Here is a 25,527-nt window from a genome sequence, read left to right on the forward strand (position 1 = left end):
CTCCTGCTAATGCACCTTTAAAAAAAATAAAAGAATGCTAATAATGGCCCATAGCGCTGTGTGTTATGGGCCATGGGGCCATGGAGAGACTCGCAGGAACAACGTGGCCTCACAAGGTAAGCAGAATATTAGCAGTATTAGAGTACTCGGACAAGGTTATGAGAATATACGAATGTTTGATATTTCGGATATTGTTCGTTAGGTAAGAATTCCAATCTACGTCTTTGCACTGGCCATTGAGGTAATAATCTCAGTTCAGTATTCAGATATTTGTTTTGACGTCTTTGCACTGGCCATTGAGGTAATAATCTCAGTTCAGTATTCAGATATTTGTTTTGACGTCTTTGCACTGGCCATTGAGGTAATAATCTCAGTTCAGTATTCAGATATTTGTTTTGACGTCTTTGCACTGGCCATTGAGGTAATAATCTTGTATTCTGCAGCAGTGGTCTCCGACTTTAAGGATTACAGGCAGTGAAAGATACACACTCAAACAATAACGGCCCTAACGAATATAATAAAACTAAACTTGTAATTATGCATTCGGGGCAACCCTAGTTAGCAGCACCACCCAAAGAATACACAAACATCGTCAGCAAAACGTCGAAACTTCCCTCCGATAATAAAACTCTTTCGCACATTTGCCAAAACACGGCCCCAAAAGTCGGCGAAACATAAACACCAAACACAACCGAAGACCACCGAAATCCTCCATCGTCATGGGTCGCCGGCAACACGATGCGTCTTCAATATCATGGACCGGGGACCAGTCCTCTGTGTCTCTCTCTCGGCATCTGTTGATGTTCGTACTCCCTGCCGATACCTGTCCTCCAGTCACAACTGCTTTCCCCCATGCTGGTTGAGCCGGGCCCCACTGCGAGAGTGATTTCCCGGATAGCGTTTCAGGCACAGTTGCCAGGAGAAGAGAACACCTCCCCCCGCCCCCTTCCCTAGTCTTCTAATAGCTCCCACCAGCTGAAGGTGTTTACAAGCTGCACGGCTGAATCTATCCTGTGGTTCTGCCACCTCTCTCTCTCTCTCTCTCTCTCTCTCTCTCTCTCTCTCTCTCTCTCTCTCTCTCTCTCTCTCTCTCTCTCTCTCTCTCTCTCTCTCTCTCTCTCTCTCTCTCTCTCTCTCTCTCTCTCTCTCTCTCTCTCTCTCTCTCTCTTGTTCTGCATTCAGTGTTGCTGCATCTGTAATTTGTATTAAAAGACATGGCAGACAAATTGTTTTCTCGTGTTTCCGACATCTGGAAAATGAAAGGAGCGAAAGCGACAATATTTTTACCAAGAATTGATGTCAAAAAACATGTCAAAGCACTTTCGTTTTGACTTTCATTTTTGTATATTAATGGATGACTACGGCAGCACAGTTCTGCCGCTTTGTGATCTTTGCTTGACACGGAAGAAAAATAAAAACATGGATGAATTTTAGTTGTTACAGAGCATTTTGCCACAGTTGGCAATAATGAAAACCGTATTAACCTGAGCTTGTGTTTCGGGGATCCACTCTGTTTCAGGGACTCTGTTGTGACAGTTAGCTCCTCTAATGCACAGTTTGTTCTGTAACAAGAGGTCATATTGATTCATGCACTCTTTTCTTTGACATTTTATAGCCTTTTAGCTAGAGATAGCTGTCAGGCTATCTAACGCTAGTTAGCAGGCTTCAGTTAGCTGACAGTCTAGTTAGTTGACTTACTAGTCATCAATTATAGGACTATATTGTACTAGCAATATTGAATTACCTATTAAGTACTATTTAACAACACATTTTCTGACATTACTTGAAGGATTATTTTCCAGGCTAAATCATTTTGTAAAGGCACATCAACAGGCCGAGTCAGAAAAAAAGGGAAATGTCGAAAACACTGAAATGGGCACAAAACACTCAATATCCAAACCTGTCAACAACTGGCCCCATAACAGTCAAAGAAGTGGTTCATTGTTCCCTGAGAGTAACTGACATGATAATGCGCTACTTTTCTCTCAGCACGGCCATTAACGTGGGAATGTTTCTGAACAAGCACTTGTTTCGGGGGAACAACGTGGCTACGTGTTCGCGGTAAAACCAGGCCGATGGCTGAATATGTCAGCGAACGCATTTCGTGGCGAGGGAGGTGTCACTTCGTGCCAACGGTGAGTGCCACTGAGGGTAAATTACCGGGCCGCCAAACTGACGAGTGCCCGCCGTCGGCGTGCGAGGACGGTGAAACAGCAGTCCGCCGCTGATGCCAACGGACACTCTGACTCATTAGGCTGCAGCCACCCCCACCACCTCCCTGCCTGGGAAAGAGACCGACTAGGAATGAGCTGGTTTCATGTTTAAGATCATATAGAAGCTACACAGCAGAGCGTCTCTGTTCTGATGGACATAGGACCAATGCAGTTTGAGGTTGTACACTTATGTAACATATATATATATACACACACACACACACACACACACACACACACTGGTATTTTTCTTACCCATATGATTGACAGGGGCGTAAGAAGAAGATACTAAAAGACAAAAAAGGATTACACACACATATATATACTGCATCTGCTCTACCTTGTTCTGGCATATATATTATACCTATGTGTAACTATAGGTAGAAAGTAGGTAAGTAAATGAAAGATTAATCTGGCTTTAATAAAAACACAAAACCAGCTTAAAAAATAATGTAGTATCTCGTCGGCCTCACAAACAAACAAACAAACACACACACACATGCCCATCTCCCTGGCAACGGGCCGATGGAGTTGTCAGTCCCTGACGTGTCAACCTCCATATGGTTTGAATGCAGATGTGCTCCTGACAAATGGCTTTGTCCCCCCCCCCTCCTCCTCCTCCTCTTCCGAGGGTGAGAGCCTCAACCAGAGGAGGGAAGAAGGAGGAAAAACCCCAGGTCCTCCTCCTGGGGACAGTGGTGATTTATAAATCGGCCGCCGTCTTCGTCAAGACAGGCGCCCTGACAACCGCTCCATCATCATCTGTGCCTTGTCTCCCCCCCCCCCCCTCTTTTCTTCCTTTTCCAGCGGAACCAGAGGGTATCGATGCGGTAAGGTAAGATTGACATCTCTGTGCTTGTGTCTGACTTTCATGTCTCAGGACTGAGAGCTTCGGTTTGGATTCTTTTCCAGAATGTAAAAGAAAAATGGTTGGAAAAAGAAAGAGTGAGAAGAACAGACAGGCAGGTCTTGGTCTGGTCGATGTGTGCGCCCCTTGGAAAGAACACCTTCTCCTCGCCCTTTGAGGAGCCTCGTGGGACAGAAGCCTTGTTTTGGATTTGGTCTTCTTCGGGTTTGTGATTATCAAGTGATGGGTGACCGTGAAACCCGACTGTTTATGTCGATCACGTTGATCGGAGTGCATCAGAACTTGCTCAAAGTTATTCTGGTATTGTTCATACCCAGATGATTGACAGGGGCGTGAGAAGACGTTACTCAAGGCAAAAAAATTATATAGTTTTCACCCTGGAATGCCGAAAAGAAAGATGGAATTGCACCCCTGCAATACCATCTATTTTGGTGAATGAACTCCCTATCAAGTCTGCCACGTGAAACTAAACTCAAAACGTACCATTGCCACTGTTTAATCAAAAGGGGACAAATGCACCCTGCAGTGACTTGCAGGAAACTAAAACTTGCCGATGCTGGGCCAAGGCCTGGTGGGAAACAGCCAGGTGGATGGGGAGGATTGTCCTCCCTTTGCCTTTGATTTGACTGTCAGCAGGGGTTTCGAACCCCTACGGTAGTTTTCTGTGTTCATTACCCCTCGTCCATGCGCAGGTTTGCCAAGGAGAAGTGAGTATTGATGATTAATGATAATTTATTTTTTGGGGATCAAATGCCTGTTTCAAGATATGATGGAATGATTTCGCGGGAGGTAGACAGAGCGGCTCCCGAGCTCCGGGTACACCCTTAGTTATCATTCCAGAGCCCCCCATCCCTGTCCCCTGCTGTGGGTGGTGAGGTCGGGGTCTTCCCTGCAGAGCTCTTGATGAAACAATCCCTTTTGAAGGCTCCTGGATCTTGCATCCCAAACCCAGCAGGGAGAGGGAGAACAAAGTCGCCTAGCGGAAGTTTCGGTCTGACGCTGAGCACTGCTTAGGTTAAATGCGTGAATGGCCACGGGAATGAGTGGCCACGTAGGAAACCCTTAGAATGAGTGGCCGCCTGTGAATCGTCAAAGCCCATCTGGAGGATCCTAATGGTCTCATATAGAACCAACGACGGGAGGGCATGGCTATAGGATATAATTGGTTCAGAAAAGGGCAAAACCACAGGTGAAGAGAACAAGGTGTGCACTGGAGTCCGACCAATATCAGTTGGCCAATTTTATCTGCAGACATTGGCCTATCACAGATAGATGGTGTCGGCTTATGTGTTTGCCGTGTTTGCCGTTTACCTCTTTATGAATCTTTGAGATATATATAATAAAGGCAGATATATCTATATTTTGATAATCGGCCGATATATCGGTATCGGTTGTCGTTTGCTCCCCAATATCGGTATCGGCCTTGACCCGTAAAATCCATTATTGGTCGGGCTCGAACATGAGCATCTTTTTTCAGGCACAGAGAACAATGCAGTGTATCCATACAAAGCCCCCATTTTTGTGAATTCCACTGGGCAGGGGTAATTGACAATGTTAGCTGGTAAACAACACAACAAACAATGCAGGGCCTTTTTTACTCCAAACAATCAGTCCTTTATCATACATTCCACAGTGGCATACGTTAGCGGGGGTCTGCGGGATTGAAATGAACAAAAGGGGAACTAATGATAATCATTAATGGGTTTGAGGGGAGAGAGTGCGGGTGCCTGTGGGGGGTATCTTTCGCCCGGCTCTTTAGGGCGGCTTGACAAGCAATGGTTCTGTCTCGGCAGGCCGTGCTTAATTGGTCATCAGGGGCTGCTGGGCGCTGGAATAATAAACGTAATGGTGTTTGTTCGCTGTGATGACACGTTCAGTATGGGGTGAACACTTAAGTTTGAAAACTGGCACTTAACTGCTCGCCAGTCAACCAATAACGCTCAAACTCCTCTCTTTCTTTGTCTTCTTTTTCTGGTATTCTCACTCGTTTGTACAAAAGGATTCATTAGGCGCCCTGATATTTCTGCTCTGACGCGGTTCGGTTCCTCGACCAAATTATCGACAGCGGTGGAGAACTTTCAGAGACGGGCCGTCGTCGGGGTAAGTGTATTCGTATTTCATACAAACCCACTGAATGTCCTGGGTTTCGTGAGAACGGTGACCTTTTTAATATGCCTGTCCATTCCGAGGCTGTTTAGCAGTCGGGAGAGCCTTTCAAAGACACAATCGACAGGAGGCCTCGCCGCACACCTGAATGCGGGCGAGGTATTTTCACAGAGATCCGTCTTTTAATGAGAACTATTCAGTGACCTGAAATATTCTTCCGTCCATTTGCATGGCGAACGTAGACTCATTGAATTATAAAGGCAGCCATTTTAATGCAGTGGTGTTAGTCGTGGAAGTCCATTGACTATACTCTCCACATCGCATCCACCTCACTATCTATGGTATATATCTATTGGTCCGGGCCGTCAATCCATCTTTTCTGCCCAACTCTCCATCCATCCATTGTGTATAGATATTGTATCTACCTGTCCTTATTTGAAAATGTCACTCTATTTAACTGCCCATACATTGAACTAATCTATCAATGGTCCTGTCTATCCATGCATCAGCTGTGTTCTCAGCACATAGAGGAAGGCCTCAGAGGGATCTCCCGGCCTCGTGTCCCAGACTGAACAGCCTCATCATGGGGCCCGGGCTGGTGGGAGGGAGAGGCTGGGCCAGGTGGACCCGGACACCAAACCCTGCTGGTTCTAACCGTTAAATAACATGAGGCCTTAAGTTAAGCGCCATTGTATAGGATTAGCATGGGGGTTATGGTTAGGGTTGTGGGCCAGAGTGAGGGTTAAGTCCCACCCTGTTTAAGAAATGGATTAATGACTAAATTAACACCATTAGTACATTCTGAATGCACCATTAGACCAACTGTTTATTAACTGTTAGTTAATGCTTATTACTGCAAGCGTCTCCGGATGGACTAACGAAGGCAGCTCCAGGCACACCTCATCACCATCATTTCCCTAAGAACTATCAACGATATTTCCGTAGGCCTTGCTTTCCAAAACGATGTTGCTTGTCCCTTCCTCACCATGGCGACCGCTCATAGCGGCGATGTTTTCCTACACGTTACGACATCGGTACTTTACAGGAGGAAGAGGAGGAGGAGGAAGAGGACACAAGAGTCCTCAGCATCAAACACCTCCATGTGCTTCCACCTCCGCGGTGGGTGGGGGGGCCGGGGGGGGGTCCACTGTTCAGTTAGTATGAATATATGTAATCATTATTTTATTCTCTTACACCACGGTTGTCGTGACCTGATATGAACGAATTTAAAGCCAAGAAGGAACCAAATCTTGGTCTACAAAACAAATAAAAGTCGAATACGTTCACCCATGGTCTGACGGAAATGTTCCGACATCTCAAGCTGAAAAGAACATCACGTTTGAAACAATCGAATCAGACGAAAGCAGGTTTAACCCGTGCATCGCCTATTTCCATCACCACGACTTCAACATCCCCCTCACACGGTAACACAATTCCCCCGGATTGAATCCCCCCTATATCCATCTCTGTTTAGATATTAGTGTTTACGACAGGAGCCTCTCAGGATCCCCACTAATCTGGCCGAGATGGATAAGGGCTGGGGCCGGTCGCAGCGAGTGATCAGTGATCAGTCAGCTTCGATATGCAACTGCACTCCTCCATCAGCTTACCTCGCCGCCGGAAGCCAACGCGCCCCGCGTGTGGCTTCCACCCTCACACGGGTTCAAGTCCCAGCCCTCCTCCTGAACAGCTTCCCCACCACGTCTTCCTGTGATAATGTACCGAATGGATGCAAATGCATGTTTGAGGTATTTTTTTTGGAGGGAAGATTGGGCCGGGGGGCGACGCGGGGGGATGCATGTGAGAACGTGGCGGTCGGCTTTGGCTTTGTCTGCGGCGGAGACCGGAGAGGAAGTGGAGATGCGTGTGAAATGCGTGTGCGTGATAACATGCCGTCACAGTGGGTACACACGTGTGGTGAGATAGGGGGCGGGCGGCGATCGTGCAGCATGGGTTTTGTTTCGCTGTTTGAACAAACACGCCGCCGAACAGAAAATAACGAGCAGGACCCCGAGTGCACGTGACGTGTTTACATATCAGCGCCCACTTCAGAGTCAGCTCCAAGTCGGTTACAATTTCAGTCAGTGTCATGTTCGCCCTGTTCAGAGCGCGCACGAGAGAGAGAGAGAGATACAGGGAAGGGGGCGAGAGAGAGAGAGAGAGAGAGAGAGAGAGAGAGAGAGAGAGAGACAGAGAGAGAGAGAGAGAGAGAGAGAGAGAAATAGAAAGTGAGCGAGCGAGTGAGCGAGCGAGTGAGCGAGTGAGCGAGTGAGTGAGTGAATGAGTGAGAGAGAGAGTGAGAAATAGAAAGTAAATGAGTGAGTGAGAAAGAGAGCGAGGGAGAGAGAAATAGAAAGTGAATGAGTAAGTGTGAAAGTGAGTGAGTGAGTGAGTGAGTGATTGAGAGAGAGCAAATGAGTGAGTGAGAAAGCAAGCGAGAGAGAGAGATATTCTGCTTCTTGGAAGCAAAGTACTGTTTGGACGATGGGCGCCGCTCCTCCTCTTTAAGGTGCAGGTGAATACAGCCCATCACAGCCCACCACAAAGACTTTGACGTTTTTTTTGTCATCTTTCTTTCCTTCCTTCATAAGATTAGCCCGCTGGTTCGTCTTCATGGCTCCGCTCATACGCAGACGGGTTGCATTATTGTAATTCTCGGCGTTGCCAGCGCGTGTGCATCTCATGCATACTCATAAATGTTCCGCCGTTCCTTCCTCCATTCTTCTGTGTCAGCTGTCAAAGTTCAAAGGCTTTGAAATGTTTCCCGGAGTCTCTTTGAAGAAATGCAAATGGTACACTGCTCTTGTTCGTTTGAATGCAATCAGACAGAAAACGGCCATGTTTGCACAACAAAGGTAGCGACGTTTTGAGGGGAAATACACAATAATGCACATCAATGAGAGTGGCATGAGCAAGCACAGCATTCTGTAAGCATGTCATGGTTCAGTGCCACAGTTGGTTCCAGTGGCGGTATGCGCTAGAGATATAAAATACAATTTGAACTTGAATCGGATTGTCATGGCGCATTCTCTCCGATGTGAAGCACTGCAGCTAAACATGTTTTTGGTGGACAGGTCGACAAGCTCTGTGATAACGCACAAACTTAGTCATGTTGCTACAAGACAAGCGATAATTACCCTGTTAACTACTCGAGAATACCACTAGTTGGGAGATAACACTAGCTATAAGCTCGGATATCATTCCACAAACTACATGGTTCCTACAGCTTAATGAAAGTTACATTTAAGACTTTTTAATGCCACTTCAAATTAAATTTAAGACCAACGACACAATAAACAGTAGTGGAAAAATGTATTTGAACATATTTACACTATCATCTTTTTGGACAGAAACAAAAATGACCTCTTGCGCACCTGAACGACGTGCATCTGAGTCACGGCCGCAAAACAAATGTTTTGTTGGTTCCGCTCTCGTGATTGCGCAACATTACTGCTATTAATTTATATTAGGGCTGTAACGATACACCAACTCACGATTCGGTCTGTATCACGATTTTTGACCCACGGTTCGATACATCCCGTGATTTTTTTTAATTTAAAAAGCATTTTATTTCAACAACACTTATATAACAATTAACTTAATGTCACATTTAATAACAAATAATTTGGAACACTGAACTGATTTGAACAGAAAGAATAGTATTAAAGTATAGCTAAATTAATAAATAAATAACCAAAGATTGCAGTTGGAGCAAAAACCCTCAACTAGTTTGGAGGTTTAGTCAAATATCCTATTGGCGCTTCTTATTAGGCTATGCAGCTTAAATAATAACAAATTATCAGTCTATGCAAAATGTTTAATAGCCTAATTTTCAATAGATGGGAAAAAACATGAACATCTAACATGAACGTCGCAATAACGAGGCATAGTGTTACGAGTAGCGTATGTGTGTGTGTGACAATGGTAGTGTGCGTATGTGTGTGTGAGTGACGTCAGCGAGTGAGTGGACGAGCGAGGAGAGCGAGCGGTAGCGTGTGTGTCTAGTGAAGAAGCGAACGAATCCGGTAGAATAAAGTACCCATCCTGTCAATAATCGGTGGCCGCTTCATTCCGACCTATAAGCAGACCAACTGCCGGTCAAATCACACAAAACAATAGACAGGGATCACACAGGCAATTTTTTTGGCCCACTCTGGATAAATGTCGTTCATATCGCACACATGAGGCCTTCGACGGCTGTGGAGAAATGAAATCCTCCGTAGCCACGGAGAGCTGTCATCACAGAGAGGGCATCTGACCTCGCAAACTTACGGCATCGATAAGAGAGGGCGGTGTCAGCAGACTATTATTTAGACATATTATTAGCAAATTTCAATCCTATGTAGCCGGTATGGGTGTAAATGCTCATGGTGGTTTCTAACTCAGTTGAGTGCCTATCGACTCCCCAGCCCACCAGCGGATGACTCAAAAGACAAAACAGTGTTGGAACCTGATATTTAATCTCATACTCCCCTTCAACAGTACCCCTGTCAGCGATGACTGTAATCCACTCTCTCTACACACTAGTGAGTTTATTCATCGTCTCTCTGACACACACACACACACACATACACACACACAAACAGACACAAACAGGGGGAATTTCTAATCTGTTGACTGCCGTTTGGAAGAACTTGTGAGACGTGTGTTTAGAGAGCGAGAGAGGGGGGGGGGGGGGGGGAAGAGAGAGTCTATGAGGAAGAAAAGATAGATTGTTCTCCACATTACACGCTTCTGACACAGAGTCCTACTTGTTGATGTGAGTAAAATAAAAGTAAAATAAAACTAGGTCTTTCATCAGTCACTACTAGTAAATACATATAGGCCAAACTACAAAGCACTAGAGAAACAACAACAAAAAAGGAAAGCTTTGCATGGATGTCTCTTTTGTTAAGGTCTCAAAAAGAAAAGGAGAAACTAAGAACTTCCAGTACCGGTTGAAGCTGGTATCACGTCAACAAGACTTCCAGTTTTAATATTTCACAAACTCCACCTCACCTGGCGGCCCCATTATCGACGCCTTTCAGTCAAACTGGTTTCATTTTTAGAAGGAAAAAAAGGAAAGAGGTGAGGCGTAAACGCCAGTGTGGGCATAAGGCAAGCCTGAGATGTTGATGGTGCGCTCCGAGTCCTCCGTTGGGCGTCGGAGGGTCAAGGTGCCGTGTCTGTGCGTTGGGGAGCGTCGCTGGGTGGGGTGGGGTCTTCTCCGACTACCCGGGGACGCCCGTGGATACGGGGGGGGATATGGTGGGTCGTGGGACAGCACGAGAGTTTCCATGTCGCCTTGCGAGTGTGTCCCAATTCCTAAGCACAACTTCTCAAGACAGTTTTACCTTGTGTTTCCATCGTATTCCCCGGTGCGTATCCTGGAACAACAGGCTCAGCAGGAGATGGGAGATCTAAGCCCGCAGACCTGGAAAAGAGAGAGTGGGAGAACCATGATATAAGCATTAGAAAAGGCAAATCGTGGTGCAATCCATTCTATGCAGTAATATTTATTTGCAGAAATTATTATTTATTTCAGTGTGTACATGGCCGTGTTGCGCCGTAAAGAAAGAACAGAACAAAGCATGGATGAGGTAGCCATGTGTGCAGTCGAGTGATACACAAAAAACTTAACGGGTTATTTCGATTTGGGCGTTTACAGTTCTTATTCCTAGTGCACGGCACGTGAGCTGAACAGTGAAAAGGGTCCTGACGAGATTTAAAGATGGATGAGTGGCCTGCACAATCATACAAGTATGAGAGCAGCACAATGACATGTGCTTCAGAGCACCGGCGGCTGTGAGAAGAAAGTAGCAAGTTCTCTTTTTATCCTTTTTCAATGCCGATCTACTACGTGTGAGTGCTTTTACAGTAACTTGACTCAGGAGGTCATGAGTAGGGTTTGGTATCGTTTGGGTTTTATCCGATACCGGTGCCTACTCTGTACTTTTCAAACGGTTCCGGTGCTAAAACGGTTCTCGAACCTGTACCTAAAAAAACGAATCCGCACACACATTAAGCAGAAAGTCAGCGGACACTGAATTGAATGGTAACGGTGTTTGCTAGCCTACTTGATATGCAAGATTTACGGTTGGCATTCAATTACTCGATTTACCCGAAGAGGAAAGGCTGCTGCGAGTGCTATAAATATCTTTTTATAAAATAAAAATAATTACAAATAATATTAATTACGCAGCTATGACCGGAGAGTTAGAAAGGGCGTATCACGCTTCTGCCTTCTCACACCGCGAGACAGGTTTGTGGCTTTGAGTGTCGCGATTTCGGTTTCGATACGCGTATCGTTACAGCCCTACTAGTCATGAGTAGGGGTGTGACGAGATCTCGTGCCACGAGATCTCGCGAGATTAAACTCGACGATATTACCCGTCGGGTTAAAAAGCGAGATTTGTGAGCTATCCAAACTTCTATTTGTGGCCTGTAGGGTCAGTAATGCACCTTTGCTACGCCCAGAATGACGTCGGAAAATACCCGTATTACCGTCGAAGATGCCCCCGCCACTTTTAAATCATTTGTTTGGCAGCATTTTGGGTACCCGGCGGAAATGATGAATGACAATACAGTGACTGATAAGACGGACGATACCAAGTTGTCAGAGACATACTTGGTAATATAATATAATATTGTTTGCACTTGAAAAAAAGAGAATTATTTAATTACATTTATTTTACATCAACTTTTATAAATTTTAGTTTTAGTTTCAATTTCATGCATGTAAAGAGTTGTAATAAAACATTTCAAAATGCATGTGCAACTCGGTTAAATAAAAGTCCAGTCATATATTTTGTCATTGTAGTTTTCTAAAAATCTCGTCTCGTCTCGTTCTCGTGAACCGAATATCGTGTCTCGTCTCGTCTCGTGAGCTGAGTGTATCGTCACACCCCTAGTGATGAGTCAAGGCGTCATTAGTCTTCTTAACTCATGACCTAAGAAACAACCAACGAGACCTATAACCAACAAGAAAAAGCAGCATCCTATAAATACAAAATAAATCCTACGGTTGGCTCCCCTTTCTCGTAGGAACTGCCCTCCTTCTTCTGGGCGGAGTCGAGGCGGTTCTGCTCCGCCGCCGTGCCGTCGGTCTCGGGGCAGCTGCTCCGCGGCGGGCTGCACTCCTCGTGCTGGTGGGCCCGGTCCTGGCGCTGCTGGGCCGGCTTCAGATCCCGCCGCAGCCGCTCCAGCTCCCGGGAAAACGCCTTGTCGCCCAACGACTCGCGGCCCGAGTCCGCCAGGCTGTCCCGGAACACGATCTCGCCCACGGGGTCCTTCCTCAGCATCGAGTGGTAGCCGGGGGGCGGGCCGAGGGCCGGAGACGCATCAGCACGGCCCTCTGGGTGGCGAGGGCTGCAGGGCGGCCTGCGTCCGCAAAGGCAGTCGCGCACGCCGCTGACGCCCAGGTGCAGGATCTCCAGCGCCGTGAAGAGCAGGCACAGGGCGCTGACGCCGTACATGACCCGCAGGAAGATGGTCTTCTCGGTGGGCCGCGACACGAAGCAGACCACTGTGCGCGGGCAGGGCGGGCGCGTGCACACGTACGACGGCGGCACCTCCAGGCCGTACAGGAGGTATTGGCCGTACAGGAAGGCCCCCTCGAAGGTGGCGCGCGCCGTCAGCTGGAAGACGTACGCCTTCATGAGCCCGTCGCGCTTGATGCGCCGGCGCCCGTCGTGCTTGCGGCGCAGCTTCTCCGGCGCCTTGTCGCCGGCGTCCTTCTCCGGCTCGTTCTCCTCCGGGATCACGTGGTCCTCCTCGCAGTTGGCCTCCGCCTCCTGGTGGTCGCGGCCGGCGCCACGGCTCACCGACGGCAGGCGTTGCCGCGGACGCGGCCGGTACTCCGAGTCGTCCATGCGGGCGATCTTGTGCATGGCGAAGCCCAGGTAGAGGACGGTGGGCGTGGTGATCACGATCACCTGGAACACCCAGAAGCGAATGTGCGAGAGGGGCGCGAAGGCGTCGTAGCAGACGTTCTCGCAGCCGGGCTGCAGCGTGTTGCAGACGAAGCTGCTCTGCTCGTCTTCGTAGATGGACTCGCCGCCCACCGCTGTCAGCACGATGCGGAACACGATGAACAGCGTGAGCCAGGTCTTGCCCACGAACGTCGAGTGGTTGGAAATCTCGTCGAGCAGACTCGTCAGGAAGTCCCAGGCCATGGTGCCGCCGGGCCGCGGGGGAGGGGCCTCTCAAGAGCTGCGGCCAATCGGGAGGGCGAGAGAGAGTGACAAATTGACAAAATTATTCAAGAATAAATAATGGAGAGAGGGGCCGCACCTTCAACGACTGTCAATGATGCGTTCGAGAGGGCGCGACACAGCGACACGGCACGGCGGTGTCAGCGCACTGAACTTGTGATTAAGTGACATTCAAGGAATGAATTGCAACAGACAACTAAAGCTGGAGGTTTTTATTTCAATTACAAATAAACTCAAGACCTACCTGAACCAATATTTAACTTTTTTAGGAAATATAAAATAAATAGTAACAATATACTACTAGGTACAACAAGGCAACTAACTAAAATAATGAAACTGCATTAGCCTAATGTGCAAAGCTTGCATGCCCCATCAGAACACTTAAGTTACTAGGTAGTCGTGCAAAATACTAGACAATTACCTCACAAGCTAGGTGACTAGCCTGCAAGCCAGGTGATAATGCTATGAGCTAGGTGATGGTGCAAGAATCTAGGCTATCATGCTACAAGCTATGTGATGGCACAAGAAGCTAGGCAATCATGCTCCAAGCGAGGTGATGACGCTACAAGTTACATGATACCGCTACCGGCAATGAAGCTACAAGATAGGCGATCAAACAAGTAGCCGGCACTAATCAACCAAACATTCAAAGCGTCCCAATTGTGAGTCATGCCCAAGCCTAGCCTTGTTGGTTTAACTTTATTTGTATATTTTTGGAGACTAGAGTAGGACATGTTATATGTGACAATATGTGAGTGATTCTTTGTCCGCCTCCTGTCAAATAAGAATAAAATGTAATATTTATTTTTGTATGCTTGGCAATGGGAAGGCTGGCATCCAAACAAACACTTCAGTCAACAGTAAAGGACCGACTGCAGAAATGTGTTTCCTGTTGATATTTGCCAACAATTTGTCAATTATGTTTTCTTCCGAAAGCTCAAATGCTAATGGATATCCTTCAGATTAGTCTTGTTTTCAAAGTCAACTGTAGCGTTTGTCATTGGACCAGTCAGGAGTTGTTTGGTGTTTGACAAAAGCAAACCACAGTGAATCCAAATAAAATGAGTGAGTAAAATGATACACAATTTTTACCATAACCAAAAAACGTCACCGTCGGTGCTCAACCCACATCGTCAAAACAGTTTGGCATTGCTTTGATTTCAAGACGTGGGGCCCACTGTGGCAGACTACGGGTGAATTAGCGCCCGCCGCACGTCGCCTGGAGTGGTGTGTCACGCGTCGGGAGTGTTGGTACATGTTTTTCAGTGGTCGTTATTCTCCAGTTAGCGAGGACTCTACTTGGCTGCAACGGGCACTGCATAACCTCTTGACAAACAGACCGCGGCTATCACATGGACCGCTAACGTGTAGCATAGCTCAGGAACACAGCAGGGAGCCCTGGGCCACGTTCATTAAAACATGCCGGCTCAGAGTGTGTGAGCCATGTGCGCTAACGAACTGAGACGTGAGGACTGAGTCACCATCCATATATATATATAATAGAGAGAGAGAGAGAGAGCAGTATAGGGATATTGGAAGACAGAGAGGAAGGGAAGAGGGGAAAGTCTCAATATCATCACTTGGGTAAGAAGAACATGATAAAAGATGAGACGGAGAGTTGGGGGGAGAGATATAGTGGCTGATAGTAGTGAAACAGATAGTAGGAAATGAAAGAGAGAGGGAGTGGAGTAGGGAAAGAGCCCCACAACAGCAAAAAAGAAGCAAAACGAGAGATGGAGAGAGCAAGAGATATGAGAGTGAGAGGGAGAAGTAGAGTGAAAGAGAGAGAGAAGCATAGAGAGGATCGAGTCAAGGGAGGATGCTCGATACACCTGAGGGATACAGCGGGACAGAGAGTCAGCTAGTGAGGGGCAGAGGGAAATAGTAATTTACCAACATCGAAAACAATGTATGCTCAGGCACGCACCCTCACACACACATCACACAAACACACATAGACATTCAACCCCCACCACCCAACACAAAGAGACTCACCTCCCCATACCTACACACAAATTCACCCAAATATATAGACATTGAACTTAATGACGAAAAAACACAGCACTCGAAAGTACCACACACACACACACACACACACACACACACACACACACACACACACACACACACACACACACACACACACACACACACACACACACACACACACACACACACACACACACACACACACACACACACACACGCGTGTAGCCTGGCATGGGGTGTCTAAATGCTCTCCAGCTCCCCAGCAGATGGAGGGATACAGCTGGTGCTCCCCTGTTGCCACGGCGCCGGGTGCCAGGGGCCCTGGATGCCGGGGCCCTAATGTATGCCTCCACACAAACACAATCCCCGCCGCCCATCGCCGTGACAGCGAGGACGAGATGGGATTTCAGCTCACCCCACCCCCCCCCACCCCCTCCTCCAACCCTGCATGCCCCCCAGAGAGGAGAGAGAGGATAAATGAGGGGAGAGTGAGCAAGGTAGGAGAGGAAAGCAAGAGGAGGAGAGAAGATAGGAGGGGAGAGGAGAGGGAAGTGAGGGGAGAAAGAGGAGGAGAGGGGAGAGGAGGGGAGAGAGGAGGGTAGGAGGGTCGGGGTAGAGGGAAGAGGAGAGGAGAGAGGAGGGGAGAGAGGAGGGGAGAGAGGCGGCTCGGAGGAGAGGGAAGAGGAGGGTAGGAGGAGAGGGAAGAGGAGGGTAGGAGGAGAGGGAAGAGGAGGGTCTCGGGTAAATGGGGAAATTCATTTCCCCTTTCTTATTTATTTAGTTTGTCTGAAGTGTGTTCGCTGAAGGACCAGGCCCAGGGGTATTTCATCAGCCACCCCCTCCACACACACACACACACACACACACACACACACACACACGGTTTGTGAGTTGGTAAGGTGCCTGCAGCGGAGGAGGTCAAAAGCGAGACCTTGATGTTTCCAGTAAAGCAGGTGATCTAGGTGAGCTCTGAGACCCCCCCCGCCCTCCACCCCCTCCTGCAGGCTTAATGAGGCCAGCGGGGGGTGCCAGCCCCTGGCTGACTGAAGGCCTCTGCTAAGTGGGCAGCCGAGAGGCATCCCTCTGACGTGGACCTCCGTCAGGGGGCCAGCCGGTACATCCACCCTCTGACTGCCCCGCCCCCACCCACCACACTTATATCACCACCACCCACTAGACTTTTATCACCACTACCACTACCTCCCAAGTCCAACACACTTATATCACCACCACCACCACCACCACCTCTACCACACTTATATCACAACCACCACCACCACCACCTCTACCACACTTATATCACAACCACCACCACCACCACCACTATCACACTACCACACTAATATCAACACCACCACCACCACTACCACACTTATACCAACACCAGTACCTCCCACCACACTTAAATCATCACCACTACAGCCTACCAGTTTAAATCACCACTACTACCTCTACCACACTTACGTCCCCACCACTAACTCCCTCCAGTGTATATCACCAGCACTACCAGTTTATATCGATACCAGTGCCTCCCACCATGTTGTGAGCCAAACCAGAGGAAGGTCTGGGGGTAGGTGATGCAGAAGGGAGGGGGTTGGAGGTTGGACAGTTTGGTGGCCGCAGGTGATTTGGTTTCCAGGTGATTAAACCTTGCTCATTTCGATCAAGCCAGGGGTGTGAGGCGAGGGGGCTACAGCAGCTGTGTCTCACCCCCCCCCCCCCCCCCCCCCCCAAACAGAGGGCCGGCGTCCAATTGGTGCTAATCGGCTAATCGATGTGGTGAACGGCGAGCGGAGGTTGACGGTGATACGCGGCGACAGTATTAAAATGGTGGAGGGGAAACAACAGCTTGAACGGAGGGCTGACACCAGGCATTAGCGCTAACCGACAAAAACACCAACGGGAGGTGGAGCAGGGAGGGGTGCGGATAGCGCCCGAGGTGCGTCCAAGGACTTTGACACGTTCCAGTGCGGTTGATTTAACATTGTAACTTTGACACAACTTGTAACTTATGAGTGAAGTCTGTGTTTGTAGGTTTTGAGGACTGGTGCTTTAGAAAATTCATCATTGTGTCCAGGTTTTGATGCCGTTCAATGGATTGTGTTTTCTTTGTTGCAACTCCACGTCACAGCTGAATTAGAGTGTTTAAATGTGCATTTACATTCAGGGCCTTTAGCAGAAGCTTTTATGCAAAGCGACTTAAAATGAATACATTTGGCAGAAGGAAGAGAAACAACAATATATCGCTGTCGGTACAGTAAGGATGTTCATAGAACCAAGTGCCAAGTACAAACAATCACTAGGTTAACCCATTCCCTGGATACAACAAAGATAGCTAGGATCAGCCCTCTAAGTCAGGTTGGACACAAGCGTCTTTTAGATGGCTGAACAATAATTGCTGTCGAATAATCAGTTGTGTTCAGCCCACTCGTCTTAAAACCAAAACGAAACCACACGTCCAAATCCTAAAGCAGTCACTCTTTAGGACGTCGGCCTCTCTAGCGTTGTGGGTTCATAGTCCAGGCTTGTTGTAAACTACAGTAGGAGCGGCCCGTGAATGTACTTCTATTATCACAGCCGGGGTCATCCTTCCTCTCTCCCTCGCGCTGTAAGCCCACTTTGAAGTCGACCGACGGGAAAGCCGCTCTTAAGCTGCTGTGATTTTACCGAGGCATGTTTGGATGAGAAATAGCTCTGAAGAAGAGGGTGCAGAGCCCTTTGAAGACCAGCAGGATCACAGATTGGGATTCAAACACAAATAAAAAAAAAAACGTGCAACCTGTTATTTTCGCGGTTCCCTCTGTATTTTTCGTGTCCTCCCCACTCCGGATCTCTCTCTCTCTCTCTCTCTCTCTCTCTCTCTCTCTCTCTCTCTCTCTCTCTCTCTCTCTCTCTCTCTCTCTCTCTCTCTCTCTCTCTCTCTCTCTCTCTCTCTCTCTCTCTCTCTCTCTCTCTCTCTCTCTCAAGTTATCTAAAACATGTTGCTTCAAACCGCGCCATGCTGTCTGTTCGGCGCGGGTCAGTTTTGATGTATTTTTAAAAGGTTATAAATATCTCTCTTGCTGAATATTCCCCCCCCCCCCCCCCCCCCCCCTCATCCTCCTCTACGACAGGGAAGAGGGGATGTTTGTTTTATTTAGCGTTTCACCCGTGCTACACTGTGTGTGTGTGTGTGTGTGTGTGTGTGTGTGTGTGTGTGTGTGTGTGTGTGTGTGTGTGTCTCAAACCTGAGGCAGGTACTACCCTTTTCTTCCTCTATGATGATGAAATGGTGCAAATGTCCAAAGTGTGTGTGTGCGTAAATGTGTGGATGTAAGTGTAAATGTATGTGTGTGTGTGTGTGTGTGTGTGTGTGTGTGTGTGTGTGTGTGTGTGTGTGTGTGTGTGTGTGTGTGTGTGTGTGTGTGTGTGGGTGTGTGCATGCGTGAAAATGTGTGTGCTGTCAAAAAGTACTGAGAAAATCGAAGTTGATGGCTACAGTTGGGTCAGAGGGAAAAAAGTATTTCATAATGATTCAGGGGGGAGGCAGAACAAGGTGGACAGGAGAAGCCCCCGTGGCAAAAACACACTCTTCTTGGCCCAGACATCTCTACAGAGTTGCTCAGAAGCCAACACTCAGGCTATTTAGACCAGTCCGGGAGGCCCTGGATATAGTCAGAGGAGAGAGAGAGAGAGAGAGAGAGAGAAGTATGAAGAGGCAGAGTAAGAGAGAGAAAGCAGAGTGAAAAAAGAGTGAGAGAGGAAGCAAAGACAAAGGTAGAGAGAGAAAGCAGAGAGAAAGACAGAGAGTGAGGAAGAAAGAAATAGAGAGAGAGAGAGAGAGAGAGAGAGAGAGAGAGAGAGAGAGAGAGAGAGAGAGAGAGAGAGAGAGAGAGAGAGAGAGAGAGAGAGAGAGAGAGAGGCCTTCGGATGTAAACAGGAATATTCAGCACTTTTGTCTTGTCCAATCCCTTTAAATCCTATCACAATTTTGAATAAACACAAGGCTTGTGTTCCTCCTTCTTGTTTGGATTATATTAAGACAATGCTTTGGTCGGTGGAAATGCCTCGATGATGGTGAAATTTTCCTGAGATATTTCTGTGATTTTAACAAATGTCTTTGTTGAAAGAATTTAATCGAATAGAAATAGAGGGAATACACGCTCGGTTGGGTGTAGCCAATTACACAGATATTTTATAATTTGACCTCTCTGTGTCCTTAATTATAACCGGTATTTGTTTGTTTGAGAATGTGTTTGTGTGCTTCGAATGAGACAAATTATACAAAAACATTGTTTAAAGGTTAAATGCTAACACATCTTTAAAGTTGTTTATTATCTTAATCTTTAATCGTTTTTCTAGAGTTTAATATTTAAAATGGGCTTTACAAAGACTAATGGCTGTTTACTCGCGGATGGTGTGATGGAATTATGATATCTATGGCGTAACTAAATCATTAAAAATGGTAACCCTTCCCCGCTACAATTAGAGCCAACTACCCTCTATAAAAGACGTCAAAAGACCTTACTGGGCTTTAGAGAATAAACTGAATATGTAGTCACAGCAGTTAGTTATTTACAATATTCCCTTTGCTTTTACTATGTAGTATTGTGTAGCTTTTACCCATGGGTGTTTATGTGTGTAGTATGCAGTGTGTAGTTTTGACCCCCAGAGCTCCAAATGATGATGTCACTCAGCGAATAAGGTCAAGCTTTCATAAGAAGAGCACTCTATATTTGTTACGATGCGTCAAAGGTCAGGCTGTCTAAAACCACACTCGGAAAAAGCCAAGCCAAATAACCACGGCTCAGCAGCCACTTAAGGGCAAATGTTAAACTAATATAAAAAAATATCATAATAGATGACCTCTTTAGTATCACTATTCTTCTTCATTCTTCAGAAATCCAACTTTTTCCCGTTTTTATTTTTGCCTTAAAATGAATGTTACGAAGCCAAAATGAATGGTTATTCAATATTTTCACTTCTCGCCATCCCTGTAAAGAGAAAGTGTCGCTTCTTAAGATTCACACTGGGATTTGGCCTGGTCCTTCCACCAGACTTGGTATGGAGTACATGTAAAGCTGGAGTTCTCTCACCCAATAGAAAACCATAAATATTCTAAAGTCATGCATTTGTAAGTTGTGCACAAAATAAACTGCAAATAAGTGGCTACAATTGTTGCTGAGGGTTTCCACTGCGAGGAGAATGATACTGGGGTTTGACTTTCTGATATCTGTGGCCCACCTGGGGGCACCTTTTAGGATGACACCCCTCCCACCGCCTGCTCCTTAATGACACGTCTGTGGACCCACTTTGGAAACAGAGTAAATATACTGAGTCATGATTCATTGGAAAACAAAGCACCAGTTTCATTGGGAGTCTTCCAACCCCACTCGAAACCAAGCAAGGTTTTGCCCTAGATAAAGAAAGCTCAGAACAGTTTGCATCAAAGTCCTCTCGCTTGCATGTGTAGCCTCCGGACAAAATGTTAGTTTTTAGGAATATATTAAAAGGGCTTTACTTACCTACTGAATAAGAACATGAAAATAAAACAACTCATCTCCCAAGTAAATTATCTGTCGCAAACCACAACATCATTAATGTGTCTAGCAGACTAACCAGTCCCTTATGACGAGCGATCGCTTAATCACAGAACCATAAATCATATTCATTTGCAGTACCTCTCCGTCCTCCTATGTGCAGTAGGTTATAAAAAGCCATTATCCTGGTGTGATGATGCATTGTTTATTTCACCTGCTCTGGAGGGATGGGCGAAAAACATACTTAGCTTAGCAGAGTACTAGAGAGAGACAATAATACAATTCGGAAAATAGCGCTGAATATATAACAAGTGAAATGCTGACTTGTAGTGTATGGGATCACGCGGCGCGTTGTGCGAGGTGTAGTTATTTAGCGTTTATTCAACCTCTCCCTTTTCATCTGCTTCTCTGCCACTCCTGCGAAACTCAATCCTGCTAAAGAGACGCTTGGGCACCCAAACGCAGAATAAAGCGAGGAATGTAATCTGGTACCAAGTCTCCTTCAAGTTTTTCTGTGTAAGTGTGACTACTCTTTCCCTCACTCTATTCCTTCTCCCTATACCACCCAGTCTCTCTACCTCCCCATCTCTCTCCCTCCCTCTCTCCCTACCACCCCCTCTCCCACCCTCTCTCTACTTCAACCCCCTTTCCCTCACTACATCTCTTGCTACAAGCACTCTCCCCCCTCTCTCTACCACTACATCTCTCTCCCTCCCTCTCTACCTACCACCCTCTTTCCCTCCCTCTCTCTACCTCCCTCTGCCTCAATACATCTCTCGTTAGAACACTCTCCCCCCCTTTTAACCACCCCCTCCCTCCCTCCCTCCCTCCCTCCCTCGCTCTCCCTGACTACATATCTTGCTACAAAACACTGTACCTCCCTCTCTACCACCCTTAGTCTCTCTCCCACTCCCTCCCTCCCTCTCTCTCTCCCCTCCCTAACTCACTACACCTCTCGCCACAACACCTCTCACCCCCCTCTCCGATGCCGACCGTGCTTGACAGCCTCCATTTTTCATAATTCTGGAGTTTGATTACGACTACGTCCATGATTGATGGAGCAACCACCGGTTGACTCCCGCGCACGGTGTGGGGGTCTTGAGGTGGGCGCCCACAGCCTTGACCCGCCGTGGGGGGGGGGGGGGGGGCTGCGCCTGGGGCAAAATCCACGGTCTCAACGATCTTCCCTGCGGCGGCGGCAAAGCTACAACCGCATCTGAGCAACAATGCAGGCAAAAAATAAAGGTCTTCCTTAACGGCGTGTTTTCAATAAAAACAACAACACTATTCCCTCTCCTATGGGTGATATGTTTCTATCAGTGTAAAAGGTCTGACTTTAGAGCCGCACTAAAACATTTAGTCCCGCGGAGCTTGTTGGGGAGGAAAGCAGGGTATTAATCATACAGTTATAAGGACGCTCTTCGATAGCGGCGTGAGGTTATCAATGAGGATTTGGAGGCACAGGGAAGGGCAACATTCATCACCAGCAAGAAGCTGCCCGTATCATTTACAGTTGACGCTAGGAGATAAGCTACGTGCTGTAAAATTGTCACAGCGTCGCGTCCACCGACACGGTGCGGAGAGCCCCTGAGGGCAACGCGCAGGCCGGACGCGCAGTGTCAATAGCACTCAGTCACCGCAACCTCCCTATCACCTCGCCTGGTTCCCGTTCCCACCTTATCAAAAATAATTATCTTTATTCTCGGGGCCCTCTTACGCCTATTTTTTTATTCGCCCCTCTATAAAGTGTTATCGCGTGTGGACTGGAGCACGGGATTTATGTAGTTTATCGGCCCTGCTAACATGCAACCCAATATGGTTTATTTCTCAATCTCTTCACGGCTGTCTGGTCACCGGCTCTGTTATCGAGACCTCCAGCTCCCCGTAAAGAGAGAACGCACGCTAACACACACACACACACACACACACACACACACACACACACACACACACACACACACACACACACACACACACACACACACACACACACACACACACACACACACACACACCCTTGATGAGCTCAGTCACTGATTACGTACCCAAATAATTAACCCACCATTTTATACATTATTAACTGTTACAAAGGTCTTAGGAGTCTTCGTTCAAGTCCCTTTGGAGTTCACCACTGATTCATTGTATAAGCCACCAGGAGCTAATTCTGCCATGATTCTTTGTACAAAATGGACGAAAGCAAATCAGACGACTCAAACCAGAGATCACTTTTGTAGCCCATTAGCTTCCAACTCCAGCTTACAACTTCCATCTCTGTTGTTGTACTATCTCAATGATCCAAATCAATCAGACGGACCAGCAGTTTGTCTGGTGGCTAAAGGTCCCAACCGTAAAGTCCTTAGCCTAGCCTAAACCTTCCTTAAGCAAGAGACCTAACCCCCTAATCCTGGCTCAAGCGGTCCTAATACGTTATAGCCGAACTTCAGGTCGGCACAGAGTCTAGGCCTCGAACCAGGACCGGAGGGGATGGACTTACACCTTGTTTCCTGTTTATAACCAGGAAATTCTACCACAGTAAACTCATATGCAAGCGTGGAGGAAACTTTCAGAAGAGAACTTTAATGAGTCTATTTGAGGTTGATTTAAAATCTTTACAGGCCCTTTCGATTCACAGTTCACCACTGCAGGAGAATTTTTCTTTGCCCTTTACATGCTTAAAGATCCCTGCCACAGCGACATGATTCGTCAAAACAAATTCCAAGCAAAGAAACTCAAAGACCCCATGGTCCCTGATATGAGTACGCCTGCCACCAGGGTTTAGATACTAATCTAATGTAGGATTTAGATATTAATCTAAAACCTGGTTTCTGAAATGTCTCATCCCCCTACCTGCTACTTAGTATCACTATAAGTCACTCGGTATCTGCTAAATAACTAAATAACCGGGTATGAAACTGAACTGCGTCTGATGGATGAACACTGACTTGTGAGACATTATACCAGACATAATATTTTTCAACACATGTCATTCGAAGAAACGGAGGAAAATGCTTTGTAAATTATCTTTATACTAATTAATATCAACAAAAAATTATTTCCTGTTCAACTGCTTTAATTTTAACCCTTTCTTGATGACATTTAGACACATTGTTTTGTAAGTTGCCTGATCAGACCGAAGTACATCACTTCACATTACTCCACTCAGTTTGAACACTTTTCGCTCTGAGCTGATTTCAGGAGGCAGGTAAGTCCTCCCTGACACATCAATTGTGGAGATGGGTAGGTACCCAATCCGACACTAGTACCCATACCATACCTGTGATTCAATACCAATAGCAAAGATTTGAACATATTTTTACAATATCTTAGTGTAAAAAAGAAATTGATAGACTCCCAGTTTGACAGCACTGTTGACCATTGTAATCTTCTGCAGGTTTATTGTTTACTTTTCCGACATATTGTCTGGTGGTCCACCACAATCCATTCTAGCCGCCACTAACATAGTCCACCCCTGAATATATGGGGTGCATAGCAGAGAAGTGGATTGAGGCTTCTCTCAAGCCCAGTGTTTGATTCTATACCTTCCTAAACACCATACCAACGGTTTGCACTATTGTGTTGGATGATTTGAGTAAAAAAAAAAAAGAAAGTCCTCCTGGCCTTTACCTGAAGGACTGCAATATCATTCAGAGGTTCGGATCGAGCAGATGAAGAATCCTCTAATCAATAAACACCTTCTCAGACTCCAGGTTCTCTCTCCTCGTTCCCCGTTCGACCAAAAGCCCCAAACACGACGGGGTGGATATAGCAACCGTTACGTGACGTATCCGTATCCTCTCCCGCCTGACAAAGAGCTGTCCGTGAAGCGTGCCTCTGCTATTGTGGAGTTCAGGCTGCGGTTATAGTGCAATAATACAGTCATCACTCATGGTGTCACTGACCGCCACGTGTTCGCACATTAGCCCGCCGCGCCCGACACTGATGTATTCCTCTCGCCGTCGCCACGACGACTCGCGGTCCCTCGAAAAAGCAACAACCGAAAAACCCCCTGAAATATTCAGTTGGTCGCTGCAGAACTCTCACGCCACGACACTACAGGGCTGGGTGTTGTTTCACGTACCTAGCATCTTCCCCATTCTTTTGACTCCCAGACTTGACTCCTGTAGTCCCGAACACCCCCACGTTTGAATTTATTCAGCCTTCCCTTTGATTTTCTCTTCATCGTGGGGAAGCACAGTCTCAATTTCCCCTGACCCAGTTGAAATGTCATGCTGAAGGGCTGAAAACGCCACAGCCTTGCATGCATCACTATGTTGTATCTCCTACCGATCCAATAGCCTATAGAGCATAGCCTGTAGCATCGGGGCCTTTTTAGTGTGACGGGCCCATCCCTATACCCATCTAGAAGGTGTAAGGATCTCTGTAAATAACGTTTGACATACGCAAAAAATAAAACAGTAAATCTGCTTGGAGAAATGCTGGCTGGGCTTGTTTGACCTTTGGCAAGAGGCAACTTGACGCAAACAAACAGTTCCCCTTGACACAAGGACGTAATTTAATTTGGAGCCGCCGAGAGAAGAGAGAGAGAGGCGAGAGAGCTACTGAGTCAGAGAAAGGAGCTGAGGCAAGGCCTTTCACTGCACGGTCTTCTGGGGGAAATGAGGGAGCCTGGGCCAACTCAC

At 47.0% G+C, this 25,527-nt stretch overlaps 1 protein-coding gene and 1 long non-coding RNA gene across 2 annotated transcripts in view; one reads left to right on the forward strand and one right to left on the reverse strand.

Annotated features, from left to right (window-relative positions):
• The window catches only part of LOC132452739 (uncharacterized), a 101,623-nt gene that overhangs the window by 57,037 nt on the left and 19,059 nt on the right, over positions 1-25,527 (forward strand). The window lies entirely within an intron of this gene.
• On the reverse strand, positions 9,128-13,373 carry LOC132452700 (gap junction gamma-1 protein-like). Its single transcript, XM_060045434.1, has 2 exons — positions 12,189-13,373; positions 9,128-10,600 (listed from the first exon to the last, which is right to left on the reverse strand). The coding sequence occupies exons 1-2, from the start codon at positions 13,338-13,340 to the stop codon at positions 10,568-10,570; spliced, it is 1,185 nt and encodes a 394-aa protein (XP_059901417.1). The 5' UTR covers positions 13,341-13,373; the 3' UTR covers positions 9,128-10,567.

The sequence above is a fragment of the Gadus macrocephalus genome, chromosome 23, assembly GCF_031168955.1.
Source record: "Gadus macrocephalus chromosome 23, ASM3116895v1".
In the NCBI taxonomy this organism is placed as follows: Eukaryota; Metazoa; Chordata; class Actinopteri; order Gadiformes; family Gadidae; genus Gadus; species Gadus macrocephalus.

Coding starts and splice junctions, on each gene's coding strand:
- LOC132452700 (XM_060045434.1), bottom strand. CDS start 13,340: ATGGCCTGGGACTTCCTGACGAGTCTGCTCGACGAGATTTCCAACCAC. Junction 10,601..12,188: donor ACGAGAAAGGGGAGCCAACC/GTAGGATTTATT, acceptor TCTCTTTTCCAG/GTCTGCGGGCTTAGATCTCC.